Here is a 15295-nt window from a genome sequence, read left to right on the forward strand (position 1 = left end):
AGAAACCGTCCCCCTTCTAAAGAAAAGCACCTCTTCTCATCCATTGCAAATGTCGGCGGCAACTGTACCGGTAAAATAATTTGGATTTTTTTTTAATTTGGTTATATTAAAAGTGTTGTTAACTTGTCATGATTTATTAAACTTGGCAGGCGGTGGTAGCTTGCAAGGGGGAATAACTTTGTGGGCAAATTAATTTAATTTTTTTCTCTCTTCTTAACTTTTTAATAATGAAACAGATATTTAAATGTTCAAATTCAAAGCATATTTTTTTTTTTCATAGAGTACTTAACTGACAGAGTTATAGCCTCGACTAGATATTGAAAATTGAATTTCAGTCGAGGTGTACATAAATGGAAGGGAAATAGTATCGCTTAAGTTGTTTTGGCAGCCAGAGTGACTCATAGAACAGACCCAGTGTTACAGAGAGTTGCCTCTGTGGCTGGCTTTCCCATCAGAGACACATAAAAAGTGGAAGCAATCCATGGCCAATAGAGAAAGAAAATGGTACAATATTTCCTAATTGACACTATTGTTTTCCTCTTCTTATCAGCTGATCTTTGATTTGCGACTGACACGTACCCTTTCTAACTGTCAACATAACAAAGCCAGTTTTGCACCTCGTAATTGATTTCTAATGTTTTTTGTGCAAGGAAGTTGGCACCGAAAATATCATTGTAGCCAAAGAAAAAAAAGCATAGAAAGCTCGGAGCATAGAAATGCATGCTTTATCACTTGTTGATCAGCAAGATGGTTTCAATGGCAAAAACGCAATGGAGTCTGCACGGAGATATGTATTGGAGTTGCAAAGGTCGACAAAAAAGCATTACTTTGTCCCTGTGAAGCAAGTTGTTAGCAAACTGAGAATAATGACTTTTTTCCCAAAAGCCTTGTGTATCATGTTAACAATGTCTTGAGAGGTGAAATGTTGATTTATCAAAATTGATACTTAGTCATTAAGTGTTTGTCCTGAACCTATTAACATCAGTCGATAAAATGAAAATGCATGTTTGTTTGTTCTAGAATCGTCTTTATCTCCCAAAAAACTTGCTTAAAATATTTGAAAGAGAAAAAAAAAATATGGGTTTGAACTGAAATATATTCGATGAGGGAGGTGAGGAATGGGGCAAATATTTCTCCCTGTCATAAAGCTGGTATGGACACTGACTGAGAAAGGTCTAGGTGATGCTAATTTGATGTAATGTCAGTGACAGGGAGAATTATTTGTTTATTGTTGGTGGTGATCTTCTTTGACAAGTGGCCTCTCGATACCTCATAAACCTGTTGTGCTGATGCTTCTCTCATCAACCATCCATATTGAGTCCAAGGGGTGCTGAAAGGGTGCATGAACTTTACACTCAGTATTTATATCAATACAGCTATGTATGATATAGATTTTGGATACAATGATACAAAAGAGTCAAATAGATTAGGGGTAGAACGATTCATGGCTTGTTCAAATTGCAATTGTAGATTGTCATGCAAGCAGATGTGACATGATTTGGTAAATAGGGAGTCGAGACTGACTATTTAGCTATTTAGCAGGATGCTGGGCTGCCGCATTTTTGTACAGCCATAAGATGTCAAACCACCTAGAGTGAATCTTTTAGTGAGAACAGACACAACACCAGTAAGCACTGTGCCAGGAGAAGGTCAAAATGTGCTGTTGTTGTCTGATCTAATTTGTTAGCACATCAAGTCAAGATCGTGCTGGACAGCACAGTACATGAATATTCACAACTTTAATGTTTTTTTGTAAATTGTCATATGAGATGTAAAGATGTAAAAATTCCTCAATGCAAATAAATTTGATCTTGTAATGAACTTTATTGATAAACTGGCAATATGGCTTTATTGGCAGCTTTTAATCATTTCATTTCTCTCCCCTATTTTGAAATCCCTACATTATAATGATAGTGATGGTGTATTGATTTTGCATAGGTATTATAGAGTAACTGATATAAGTGGTTTTTCATTTTTGTATAATCTCCCACTTGAATTACTCCTGGCTTCTGTCTGGGTCAGGAAATTCATCAATAGTAACAATGATAGATTTTTTGTCTGTAATTCTTTTCATTTGTTTGATTTTAAATAGGATTACATTGTTTGCTTATTTTCAATGACATATTGGTGTAATTTTGTGGAGGCTGCTTGTTTTTTATTTAATTCATGAAACTGTAGACGTGGTCCATTCCAGTGAGAACTTCCAGCCTCGCTGCCAGTGTGGACAGTTTGAGTGAATCTGTACTCAGTCTTTCTCCCAATAATCAACAAGTTGGCCTTGTGTGGATAACTTTGCCATTTGTCATAAATACAGCTTTGATGGGACATATTATTGACGACTACTTGTGTAAATAAGATCCTGTGTTTGCCAAGATCCTTGTCACAGAATGTCTGAATAAAATCATCTTTGGCAGGAACTCTTCAACTTCAGAGGCAAAAAATAAATGTATGCCACAGCTTCACAGGCTGTTTGAAGTTTTTAGATTTACAAGACAATAGCGGAGGAGAAGAGGCCATAAATGTCTCAGGCCTAAACTATGTGGCAAAACTAGACAAAGAGAGAAGTGGGTTTTTATACAAATTTCCTCCACACACAAGTATCGGCAAATTCCTGGTCACTGATATATGGATTGGAAATTAATTCTGTGTATGTAGCACATAAACTGTTGGCCATAAAGCACTAATGGGAGTTTTTAAGTTGATTAGGCATATTGAAAGTTTGAAGCCAGTAGGTAATAATGTAGTAGCCTCCTGGGATGCTGTTTGCCATACAACCGGAGAGATGCTGAACTGATTACTACTGATTAAGCACCTCGGAAACCCAGAGCATGTGTAGTCAGATATAGATATTATATTTCTGTACAACCCTCATTGATCACTTTTGCATGCAGTGAACACAGATTGATGACATTGTTTTGTCAGGGATTTTTTACGACTCCAAAAAAAACCAAAAAGTTAAGTTATCTCTAACTCTGGATTGTTAGGTGAATTCTGATTGGGATTTTACATTAACTGTTACCTGAACTGCTTTTTCTGGACTGGATTTTGGAATTGATGGGCTCCAGAAGGTTCCTTCTGTCACTTTTTCTGAAGTGATTTTCTTTCTTCAGAATGCTAATTTGACAAGAGATGTGTGCATATTTTGGGGGTAAAACTTTGAGTTATTGCACGACACACACTTTGTATTGACTGCTGTTGGTTGAGTGACAGTTGGCATGCTGTAAGCTTCAGGAAGCAGAAAAAAGTCTTGGCATTAACTGTGATTCTGATATGTAAATTAATAGTTTACAGGATTAACTTTGGCCTCTGGAATTCAAATGTGAATAAAAAAAAATCATGAATTCACCAAAAATCAAAGACAGGTAGGTCTTTAGTTTACATTGACCTTAACATTCCTGCAAACCAATATATTAATTTTATCATTAATATCATTTGAGTTCCTGATGCAATTGATGATATCAGATGCACTGGTCATAGAACTGACCCAGCATCTGTTTTTGCCAATAATTGAGGTCATGTATGGTCTCCAGGCATATTAATTTTATTAATGTTTCAAATGGGAATAGAACATTGATGATTTATTGGTGCGGCAATCAATATTAGTTACTCATAAATTAGAAAGCTCTTAAATTGAGTGTAGCGACCATTATTGAAGGGTAATCAATTTACAAGGAAAAGGTTTCCTTATTTCTTTAGGGCATTTTTGGATTTCAGATATGGATACCATATCAGTACTAATGACATATTAAACCTGACATTTCTTTTGATACAATACTTAGATGGCATTGAAAATTAAGACTCAATTTCCCTCATTTTACCAATTTATTGTATTATTTCTTTAGATGGCATGTAAATATTTTAAAGATCATATTGTCATTTATCCTCCTACATATGTATGTAAAACCCATTATGCAACCAGAATCGAAAACCTAATTAGGCTTTTAAGAGTTTTTCTTTCCTTAAATGATATACTAAAGGATCTCTGTGATACAATCTAAAGAAAGGGAAATTCGGAACATTAGGGCTTAGCGAACATGGATATTAATTCTCCTCGACTCGGTTTTCAGTCAGATTATTAATGCAGTACGCCAGTGCATACCATGTACGGATTGAAATATTGGTGAATATTTGCATGTGCAAATACCTCGTGATGGATGATAACCGAGAGAAAGTGATGAATGTGGCCAGGACAAACATCATTTCCTGATAATTGCCCTCTAATCATCGAAACCCATCATTTCACATTTCTTTGTACTGAAAGAACTTACAAAACATCACAGTATCAGCATTATCCTAGGCAAAGAATACATATGTATGGTTTTTTCCTCCTTGTCATCTCCAAGACATCATCTCGCTAACAAGAGAGAGAGAATGAGAGAGACTTGTTACATAAATCATTTCATGATCTCGGAGATTATCATTGGAAAGAATATATATTGTGAAATGGGCTTTTTGTCAGAGAAAACCAAAAGAAATTGATAAGTTGGGTTTCTTTTTTTGGTTGTCTTCATTACTAATATTTTTTGGGGTTTTTTTTTGCATTTGAATGAATCATTTTGATATTAGAAAAATAAGATCAGTTAATTTCTGGTACAGTTTGACCATTTAAAGTTTGCCAAAATCTCTACAGAACAGTGAACAGATGATACTAATTATAATTCATCTGATCCCTGAAAATTCCTATGCTGTTTCCTTCAATATTGCAATAAAAAGTTGTTCCTTGGTCTTTGAAGGAAACTAACAAATTATGTAAACTTTTGATTAGAAGGAACTTTATTTCTTCTAGATATTAATCTGTCAATTTTTCAGGAATTTCCTGCTGAGTAAACATATGTATCAAGAATGTCGAAATGTCTTGAATAAAACATTTATCACTCTATCTGGGTAGGTTTAAAGTTTGGTTGCAGCATTGAAGTTTTTCTAGAAGTTTGTGAATGAAAGCTTTGAGCTGCAGATTTTAATCCACAGCCTTATACCAGGTCTCATATATACTGCTTTCTCTGACAATTTTCACTGCCTTATAGAAGTGAGCCCAAAATACAGTAACTGTTAGTGTTAAATATATTTTGGGGGATATTTTTATTTCAAAACAACCACTGGCATTGTGCAGAAATCACTTTTAGTGCTTTAAAGTTAATATAGAATTCTTTATTTTTCAGGGCAGCACAAAAACTTGGAAAGAAGAAAAAGAGGCACCAGCAACAGGAGCCCGACCTACCACTGTACCCCACCAAATACAACGAGGTCATCAAGAACACCCCACCACCCGCCCCACCATGTCTCTTGAGGGCCGCCGGGCGACTCCAACAGCCAGGAATAGGAAAGGTAATGTACCAGTAGTGTTTATTTTTGAGGGTTCGCTGTAGAAAAGAACGAGGGAAAAAACAGAAAGTCCAAATTGAAATGGCGGAAACCTCTTTTTTTTAAGTGCTTAGCATAGCTTTATTCTTTGGGCCTGTGTCAAAGTGGCCAAAGCAGGTTTCTAAAATTTGTAGATGAACATGATTAAGTTGTGCAGTTTTCATCAGGGAAGAAGATGGTTAATATCATGGGATCTCAGGTTCATCATAAAACTGCCAGAGCTGTCCGGGGGTTGTTGTGACCCCTAAATGGTCCAGCACCCAGGGGGGATGATAGATGGGGACTCTTCACACATGGAATACCTATCTCTCCGTAAACATGTCGGTCTTATCAGCAGTGATGGATTAGACTCTAACTGTATTTACAATTTTTGAAAACATAACTGTACCTGTTGTGCCATCTCTCAGTGCCCAGAATGTGTGCCAGTCTATGAGAAAGATTATTATGTTCTCTCCTGGAGAGAAGGCTTCGTGGTCAAGCATATCCATCTATCAAGCAACTGACAGAAAGCAGTGTTTTACTGTCGAAAAAAGTTCAGATGGCCCCTTAATACCTGTGAGGTTTCGAAATGGTCAAACAGTGTAAAATAAATTAAAGCAGTAGGTTCGAATTTGTCTTGACAAACTCCAGGGTTGTTTTGCAAAGCAGCAACATTGCTACATATGTCGGTACAGGGTCAGCCGTGCCAAGGATGTGTAAAGAGGCTCTTTATAGGTGTACAGCTCATTAGCTAAACAGACAGAGAGTAGCCTGTACCTTTAGCTGATGACCATTATCTGTAGCTGTAGAAATGAGGTGTCAGGGGTTAAGAGTTGATGAGAAGCAATCAATCTCTGGCATAGTAAACCAAACATTGGGGGAGTAAGTTACATAGCAGTGGTGTCAGAAAACTGTCTTTTGCCCATAGCACTGTTTTCTAAGGATAAGCAGCATTTTTTTAACGAGTTTGTGCCAATGTGTCCATTATTTTATCTATGATAACAACACAATGTCCCAGAAAAAGAAGTTCTCACAAAGATTGAAAAAGATATTGGGGAGATTATCATTTCACTTCTAGAAAGTAAAGGGTGTGCCATTTCATGAATGAAAATTTTTGAGATGGTTTCATGGGTGGGAATATCTCATCAGTGAATTTACTCACAACAAAAATTGGCCTCATAAAAGCTCTTGAGTTTTACAGGGTCCAGCTATGTAAACAAATATTGAATGTTTTCAGCCGTCCCTCTTTGATTCTTGAAGGTGGTCAAGTAACAGGGATAGGCTGGTGTTGCTCTGTGAGAATCTATCAAACTCTTATCAGGCAGGGCAAGATGATAATCCCCAATTATCCTTCTGTGTGACCTTGATTGAAGTGCGGGGATCATCAATTAAAGTTGTAACAGATTCTGATCTGTGGTCAATCTGTAGGTAACTAGAAGTGTATTGTGGGGATTATGATAAGATGACCCAGGTCTTGCTGTGTAAAACCTGGTACCATGGGAGCTGAGCTAGAAAGGCGTATTAATCACTGTATCCCTGATGTCCCTAATGCTGTTTAACTCAATGCCCCATTATACTATGAAATAAAGTAGATCTTGCCTAGTATTTTTATTGTGAATATTGGGATTTTCTTGATGCTGTGGTTATTAGGTTGTCATGATATATCAGAAGTCTTATATCAATGCATGTAGTGTTTTGTGTAGGTTATAGGGAAAGCTGTTGCTTTGGGAGGCTGGACAAAGTATTGGGGCAATGGTTGGTTACAAATGTGACCAGATTGGACATCTGTTCCTGAATGTATATCAGTCATGTTAACATGTAAATATACAGGTCTGAAAGAGATTGATAGGAGAACAGTGATTGATAGAACTTGTGCTAGTCTGAACTTTTATGTTGAAGCACACCATGTCAAAAGGTTAAATCTTTATGATGCTGCATAGAATCATGTTTATGTTTCTCTCTCTCTCTTCTCCTCTCTCACTCTTTCTCTCTCTCTCAGCATGGAGGCAGGGGTAATAGGTTTATATTGCACACACAAAAAATATTCAATGTCCATGCAACCAACTGCATTGTTCCAATCCCAGAACACATAAAGAACATGCCTCAGTGTTTCAAAAATGTAATTTTTCTCTCTCCATATCTTGAGTATGTTATATAATGATATTAAGTTGAATCTCCCTGTGAAAACGGTTTTCAGATAATCTGAAAAAAGATTAAATCTAGATCTTATCAGGAAGACATTAAATTTTCACTGTTTAAAGAATGTTCTTGATAAGCATGTTTTTGATGCTATCGACAGTTAGGGACAATAACGCACAGGAAATAGGGGTCCTCAGATAGTCGCCCTTTGTGTAACATGCTCCTGCTCCCATATCCTGCATATGAATGGAAAAATCATGATTTGGGTCTCGGGAAATGATCAGGCGAGATTAAACTTTGATGATACGTGATGAAAACTTCTGTATTTTAATTGGAAACATTTTTACGGGTAAAGAAACGGCTTTGAATTTGATGATAATTAATTTTTCTGCACTTGACGTGACTGTTGCAGTGTGCGGAGGATAACTTGTTGCCTGCTAATTGAAAGGGCCTCTGCTGTTTCCTGGTCAACTAATGAACAGTTCAGGTTCCTTTAATGTTGTATGAAGTAACCTGCTTGCATATTTGATTCCAACACATAATCATTTCCAGAAATAATTAACACAGAAAAAAATCTATTTCAGTGAAAAACTATTTGAAAAAAAAGAATAAATGCTGGTATTTTCTGTTAAGTGGGTGGCTGAGGTATCGGAGGAGAGTTGGAGGTATATTGCTATCACAGGAAAATTGATCTGTCATCAGATGAAGTATACCTCTTTAACTTTAAACCTGATATGTGACTGTGGATCTGTTGTGGCAATCTATGATAACTTGAAAGGTCTATAGTGACCTGTCAACATGATATAGCAAGGAGCAAATCAATGGACAATGGCCTCCAAGGACTCTCGCTACTGTTTAGCGGAGTTGCCCCACTTCTGTATATCTTGGCAGGCAGTGGTCACTTAAACGTTAAACTAAATGATACCCACTAATGGGGAAATTGATTTCAGGACTGTAAATTTAAACATTTGGATGTGGTAGAGCAGGCCTGAGCTGGAGCCAGAGAGCCTGGCTTGCATGGAGCATCAATACATAGGATGAATGGAACAGTGGCATACATTAGCAGATAGCCATCTCTCGAAGATTCCCCAAAATTAATTTTAAGGATAAATATTCATGCAGAAGAAAGATGGAGATAGTTTAATGGCCAATTTATGTCTACTTCTTGATGTTAGCCATGAGTAACCACTGATGCCAGAATTGATAGGTTTATTAAACTTTATGAAAAATTCAGCGATGATCTGAATTAAATACTAAGATGGACACAAAGATAAGGCTTTAAATATAGAACAAATTCACAATGGCCTTATCACCCACCGGAAATATTAAGAGTGATTTATGCATGTTTGGGGACAAAAAAATCTTTATTAATGAAGTCCAATTAAAACTCCAATGAGCTCTGATTAGCTCTCTGCATCAATAAATGATGTAAAAGCAGATATTGTAGAATTGTCTCAGAGGCATTACTTTGTTAACATGTGGTTGCCAAACAATAAAATATGGCTCTCTATTAATTGCTAAAGGAAAATGTTCTCTGAAAATAGTTATTTTTGTAGAACGTTTGCGCTATACATAAAAAAAAACTAGGCTAGTAATGAATATGAACAAAACATATGCCTCAAAAATGTGCCAAAAAATGAAAAGTTATTAGAAACTCAGGAGGTGCAATTTTATGGTCAGCTGACCAGACGTGGTTCTTGATGGCCATTAAGTTTGTTAGTGGTTTGTTGGTTTGAAAAATATTTGTGATGATTTTTTTTTGCCACCACTTGCAAAAAATAAAAACTATGGATTCGTGTAAATTTATTTTATGTTATAAGACCTAACAACACCCACCTTCATCCTCTACCAAACTTGAGATTCTAGGTTTATTAACAGCTGAAGAAATTTTGTAGCTGTCGACATCCCTGCTAATGTTTGCATTTAGATTTTGGTCCTATTTCTTTGCTGTATTAGAGAGCATGAAATCTAATCATCTTCTAATTCAGCATTATTCAACAGGTTCTACTTGCAATAAAAAAAAGACTCGGTGGCTTAATGAAGTCCATTTACACTAGGTGCTTGATTTACCAAGCGTCTAGGGTTCAGGGTGAACCAAAGTTTTTCTTTATTCCTGTGGAGGAAAAGAAATCTGATTTGATGGAAATTACTCGCAGAGGAGACTCGTATAGCGGATTAAAGTCTTGTACTCATGCAACTCTTCTCCTCAGCTGAGAGAACTGTTACAGTATTATAAATGCAAGTTCCGAGAGATGTGGCAAAGCATGGTTTTATGATGTACATGATCAGATATTATTTTCAAATGGCTGCCATTTTATTATGTTGTTTGTGAATATTTTGCAATTTTTTCATAAGGAAAAGGGGGTGGGGATATTGAGTAACATTTCACCAATTTGTGCAAGACATTTATATATAAAACATGATTTCAGTTCATCTGCTGGAATAAAGAACATTTATTTATTCAGTTGAAGTGCATTGAGACACTTGCAGGTGTTCATTTTAAACTCATCAGCTGACTAGTTTCTGGGACCATTGTCAAAGCATTTGGAATATTAATAAATCAAATGACAGAGCTATCAATATAATGATAGATTGATGAATTAAATAGCACTTGATGCATGATTTGGCTTATCATATTAATATCCTAATTCTTATGTAATTTTTCATTTCTTCATTATAATGTAATCAATAAATCAAATGGTGATCCAAGGAAACTCTGAAGTTGATTGGTATTGATACAGGTGTATGTTATTCATATTCATCTATTTTTTTATGTCATTGTAATGTTGAAAACGCATTTAGGAACCTTTGTTTAAGAATAAGTTGTTTAGTTTACAACTTATACATGCATGTCAAAGTTCAACAATTGCAGTTAATAATCTTAAATGACCTTAATTTTTCCAGGTCAAGGTCATGTTGAAGATCTGTACTGAAGGCTCACACTCGGAGCAAGCACAGTCCTGTTTATCCATTGACCCACGAAAGAAACAGGTCACTGTGTTTGACCCTTCCACTGTAGGGGTCACCCTTTCCTCCCACCGTAGGGCGACACCTGTGGCCCCCAAGATGTTTGCCTTTGATGCAGTGTTTTCACCTGATGACTCTCAGGTAAATTGAAGCAGGTGTTTTCATGCATTCATTGAAGTTATTAATTGGTGCCTAGAAAAAAAAAGTCTTTAGTATCAACTAGATGATAATATAAAATGCTGTACAGTGTATTAAAATCATGACTTTTTATATAATGATTTATAGAATTTGATTGTCACAAGCAATTTTAGGTATCAAAAAATGGTTTCTTGCCATTTTGCAACCTCAGTAAGAGGAATGGAGATAGAAAATTGCCTTTCTATGTCTGTCTTTGTAATGCAAATTTCCTAATTTCAGACTGAGATTTGCTCCAGCAGCTTGACAGAAATTATCCAAGGTGTTGTCAATGGAGCTGATGGCTGCCTTTTCTCCTATGGATATTCTAGACAAGGTTTGTGTGCATTACAAAGAACATTTTCTACAGAGATGAGGAGTTCTTGTGGCATTTGACTCATGGGGCCTGCTGCCTCCCCATCGCAACTGTTTGCACTACAGGTTGAAGTCACATGTCATTATACTTAGATCATTAATGATGTTTTCTTCAGTTCATCTGAGATTTATTAATTCCCAAATAGTTTTTCATCAGCATAAGCCCCATAATGTGCATTTTTCGGGAGATAATTAAACTGGTGTGCAGTAGATACATCTGTTCTAAATGATAGCTTTTATTAAATGTGGTGAAGATGTGTACATACAAAATAGCTTACAAATTTATGTGATACAGATAAAATGACTAATGTTTGAGGAAGACCCATTTTGCTTGTGTATTCTCCAGCAGAATCTAGGGGAGAAAATTTCGGTGTATAATGTATCCTTGAGTGTATACACTTATTTTTTTTATTAGATGGGTTTTAGCAGTCTGTGGAACAGATCCTTTAATTAACTTGGGGGAGCTCCTCCATGTTCACCGTTTACTATAACAGAAACAACATTTTAAAGGTTGCCATGAACATACCAGCTGAATAGTTTGTTAATTGTTGACACGAGATTTACCTCCCCTTGCCACTAGGGGGCCTCCTGGATCTTGTCTCTCTGACAGTCCGGGATCTTCCTAGAGTGAGAGCACACAGTTCTGACTCATGTTTCTTGTGTGCCAATTAGATTGGAGAGGCTAAAGGGATTTGCTATCTTGTCCCTTTGTTTTTTTGTATCTGTTTGTTGTCGTTTAAAAATGCATTATGCCCAAAACCACCTAGATCTTTCACAACCACAACAAACTGAATGCTGAGATGAGCAGGGAGAGATTATGTTCTCCAAAATGTCAGAGCTGTTTGGGATACTGTATGATTAAAGGATTTGAGTGGTTTAATTTTTGTCCACAAATTATTAATCAAAAGAACTAGAAATGTTTCTAATTGAGCATGTTTGTTGAATATTTTAAGCGAGACTTAGTTATTTGGAATGATAACTTGGGTTCAGCATTCCCAGAGATCCATGCAGTGTCCCCCCACTAGTTGGAGTGACTCAAACTAAGGCTGAAAGAAATGTGCCAAAATTTAATTAGTAGCCAGCAATACAGACCAAGCTAGTGGGCTCTCAATCAAATAAAAAACATGCAAATATCAGTTGCTTCCTAACTAGATTCCATTCAAGTCTATTATCATATTTGGAGAAAGTTTTTCATTCATCAATTAAATTGATTTCGATTGGAAGAGAGAGAGAATGGTCCTCGCTTCCTTGAATAAAGAAATTGTCATCTGACCAGTATCTAAATCTGCCAATTATTATGCTTATTGAATTGAATCTATGGAGAGTAATTATTTCTGATGATGATATGTTTGATGTTAATGGGATGAATTAGGGAGATGGAAGCTGGTGTGAAGTGAAAAGAAATCCTTTCTCTTGTCAGTGCTGGAATGTGGAAGGCATCAGTAATAAAAAGCAGGATATATTGAATTCAAAAGTGAAGTTGCTCTCTCATCACTACAATCCATTTCATAAGTCATAAAATCTCAGATATATTGATTTCAAAACTGGGAAAAGAATACTCTTGCTAAGACAATTAAAATATTTTATTGCAGCCATTAAAGCAACATTTGAAGCAGTATAATTTTACGCAAAACTCTTTTTCAATCCTGGACCTCGCTTTCTCTCTTAAAAGAGAGTACATCTTTACTTTCAATAATACATACATGTTCTTAAAAAGTTTACACATTTTAGGGAATGGCTTAGATTGTATTTGATTTAGTGCATTTTAGTTGTACTGATTTACATATGTAAATACATGTATGCACATATGTGCTTGACATTTAGCAAGGACTTTAGCTTTAGCCAAAGCTTCTTTCTGCTAAAAACCTTATATAGAGTACACAACCAAATGTAATCTGTTTGCAGCAGACTTGTGATAATTGCAGAAATTTAAAAAAAAAAAAGTTTTGTGTAATTTATGAATTTTCTTATTTACACAGGTAAATCGTATACCATGATGGGGAATGATGTGTCCGCCCAGTCCCTGGGGATCATGCCTTGTGCCATCGCCTGGTTGTTTCGCCTCATTGATGAACAGAAGGAAAAGACGGGAGCCAGATTCTCTGTCAGAGTTTCAGCAGTGGAAGTATCAGGAAAGAACGAACAGTTGAAAGATCTACTGGCTGATGTGGCAAAATGTAAGGGCACCCTTTTTAATAACTTGCTTCTGTCATTTTTTTTTTTTTTTTGGCGAAAAAAAGATGCCATTGGGTGAATTACAAGCATTTTGGTAGAATTTCTCTCTTTAATATTGTTACAGGTTCCCCAAAGTTTTCATTTTCTGTGTAGCACTTTTTTTAAGACGTCAAAAACTTAAAACTATTTCGACAAGAAGGAAGTTGTTTACTTTTTTCCTAATCACATGTTGTTTTTGCAAGGCTGAATGTATGCTACGAGTTGCTAAGGTATTTTTTTTTTAAAAGGATTTATTGCATACCAAGGTGTGATTAGGTTGGTGCAACATTATTGGAAGTTTGTTTACATTGTATCAAATGATTGTTTTGCCTTAGCCAGTAGTCTCTACCGGTGTTGTAAGATGTTCTCCAAATGATGATTTGATAAAACATCAATCAGACAAGCATGTGTGCTGCATGTGCAGCAGGAAAAAAATGCTGTCAGAGGAAGCATTATGAAGAGCTTTGCTGGCATTAATGCATGTAATGATCTGCACCTGAAATTCATCTTTTGCTATGTTGGAGACTATATGCATTGTTGAAGCCAGTAATTGCATTACAATACAAACCTTTAGCAACTCCATTTCATTCCTGTTGTAGATGTCTGCATGACATCAGTGCTATGATTAGCGTTAATTATGCTGCTTTTATACATTTTATACAGGGAAAACATGCAACAGACTCTGAGGCAAAGGGGGAACGTTTGCTTAGATTTGCATACTTTGTTTGAAAATGAATGCACCAAGTATAAAAAGGGGGAAACAATCTTGATGGGCATGTATTTCAAGAATTTATTGTAATAAATAACATGCTCATTAAAACATGGTGATTTTATTCTTCTGAAACAGTCAGACTTTTATTGATGCGTTTGTCTGGAAATAACAAAGAGACTTGATTAATTTATAGATAGAAGAAAACTTCATTTCTCTCTCTCTCTGTTTTTTTTTTTCAAGTGCTCAAGAAAAAATGTGGTTAAGCACTTAGCAATTTTGGCTTCCACAGGAAAAATGTTTATCATCATTTATTATCACAAGGTTTTAGCCATTTGATCATTTGTTTTAATTCAATTTCTTTTGTTTTACACTTCTCTTAAAGTTGCTTAGAATTACGCTTTCTTTATGCTCCACCAGAATAAAAAGACTTGGCTGTTACTTAGCTCTTTAGGATTTTAACCTGGTCCTCGGGTTCAATAACTCAATGTGAAAAAATGTTGATTTAATGAAACAACAACACTGGGAGGTATTTTTTGACTAATTGCCTCCCATTATTTGATTACCCAAGATGAGTTATATCTCGAGTGAAAATGTGTTGATTTTGACAGCTCTACCACACCTCACTATGTGGTGCCCTTGTTTTATTGCCAGTTACTACCCCTAAGAGGGGAGCTGGCTAAAGTCAAGAACCATTTGCAAATGCCTTTTTGATTAAAAGAGATTTTTTATGACCTCTGCATGACACTAGGAAAAAAAATCTGCTTTGTCCAATTCAATGCGTAGTTTTCTTATTTTTTAAAAGTTATACTATAATTTGATTACTGGTACATTATCAACAAGTGCACATTGGTAACTTCACAAGTTTTGAATGAAGATTTGTTCTGCACATTGGTAACGTTACAAATCGATTGAAAATTTTTGTATTGTTTTGGTGCATACATAAGTTGGCATTTTTTATCAGCATTTTCCAGCCAATTTTGGGGGATACATATTATACAAAGTGCATATTATACACAATACTTAAACAGTAATTCGAATTTTTTTCTGGTATGTAGATACAGAAGCAGGAGTGGGAACAGCCCCTGGTGTCTATCTGAGGGAGGATCCCATTTGTGGGACACAATTGGAAAACCAGAGTGAACTGAGGGCCCCTACCGCAGACAGAGCGGCTTACTATCTGGATGCTGCCCTGGCTTCCAGAGCACAAGGTGAGGTTCAAATTACAGTATTAGTGTGTCATCTGTCACTTTCCTATATGTGTGAACAGATGTAGTAATGAGATAAGGAAGGGGATCCTGGTTTTAAAGAGCTGTAAAGAATGAATTTGATAGATAAATTTGTAAGCTTCATTCAACTCTGGCTAACAACATGAAA

At 36.0% G+C, this 15295-nt stretch overlaps 1 protein-coding gene across 5 annotated transcripts in view; it reads left to right on the forward strand.

Moving 5' to 3' along the window:
• LOC128175940 (kinesin-like protein KIF26B) overlaps positions 1 to 15295 on the forward strand; it is an 89955-nt gene that overhangs the window by 67388 nt on the left and 7272 nt on the right. For all 5 annotated transcript variants that reach the window (XM_052841858.1, XM_052841857.1, XM_052841859.1 and 2 more), the window contains 5 exons: positions 5160 to 5325; positions 10384 to 10587; positions 10864 to 10957; positions 12975 to 13172; positions 14977 to 15129. In XM_052841858.1, the coding sequence (XP_052697818.1) occupies positions 5160 to 5325; positions 10384 to 10587; positions 10864 to 10957; positions 12975 to 13172; positions 14977 to 15129 (815 nt within the window). The remainder of the gene's footprint in view (positions 1 to 5159; positions 5326 to 10383; positions 10588 to 10863; positions 10958 to 12974; positions 13173 to 14976; positions 15130 to 15295) is intronic.

The sequence above is a fragment of the Crassostrea angulata genome, chromosome 3, assembly GCF_025612915.1.
Source record: "Crassostrea angulata isolate pt1a10 chromosome 3, ASM2561291v2, whole genome shotgun sequence".
Classification (NCBI taxonomy): Eukaryota; Metazoa; Mollusca; class Bivalvia; order Ostreida; family Ostreidae; genus Magallana; species Magallana angulata.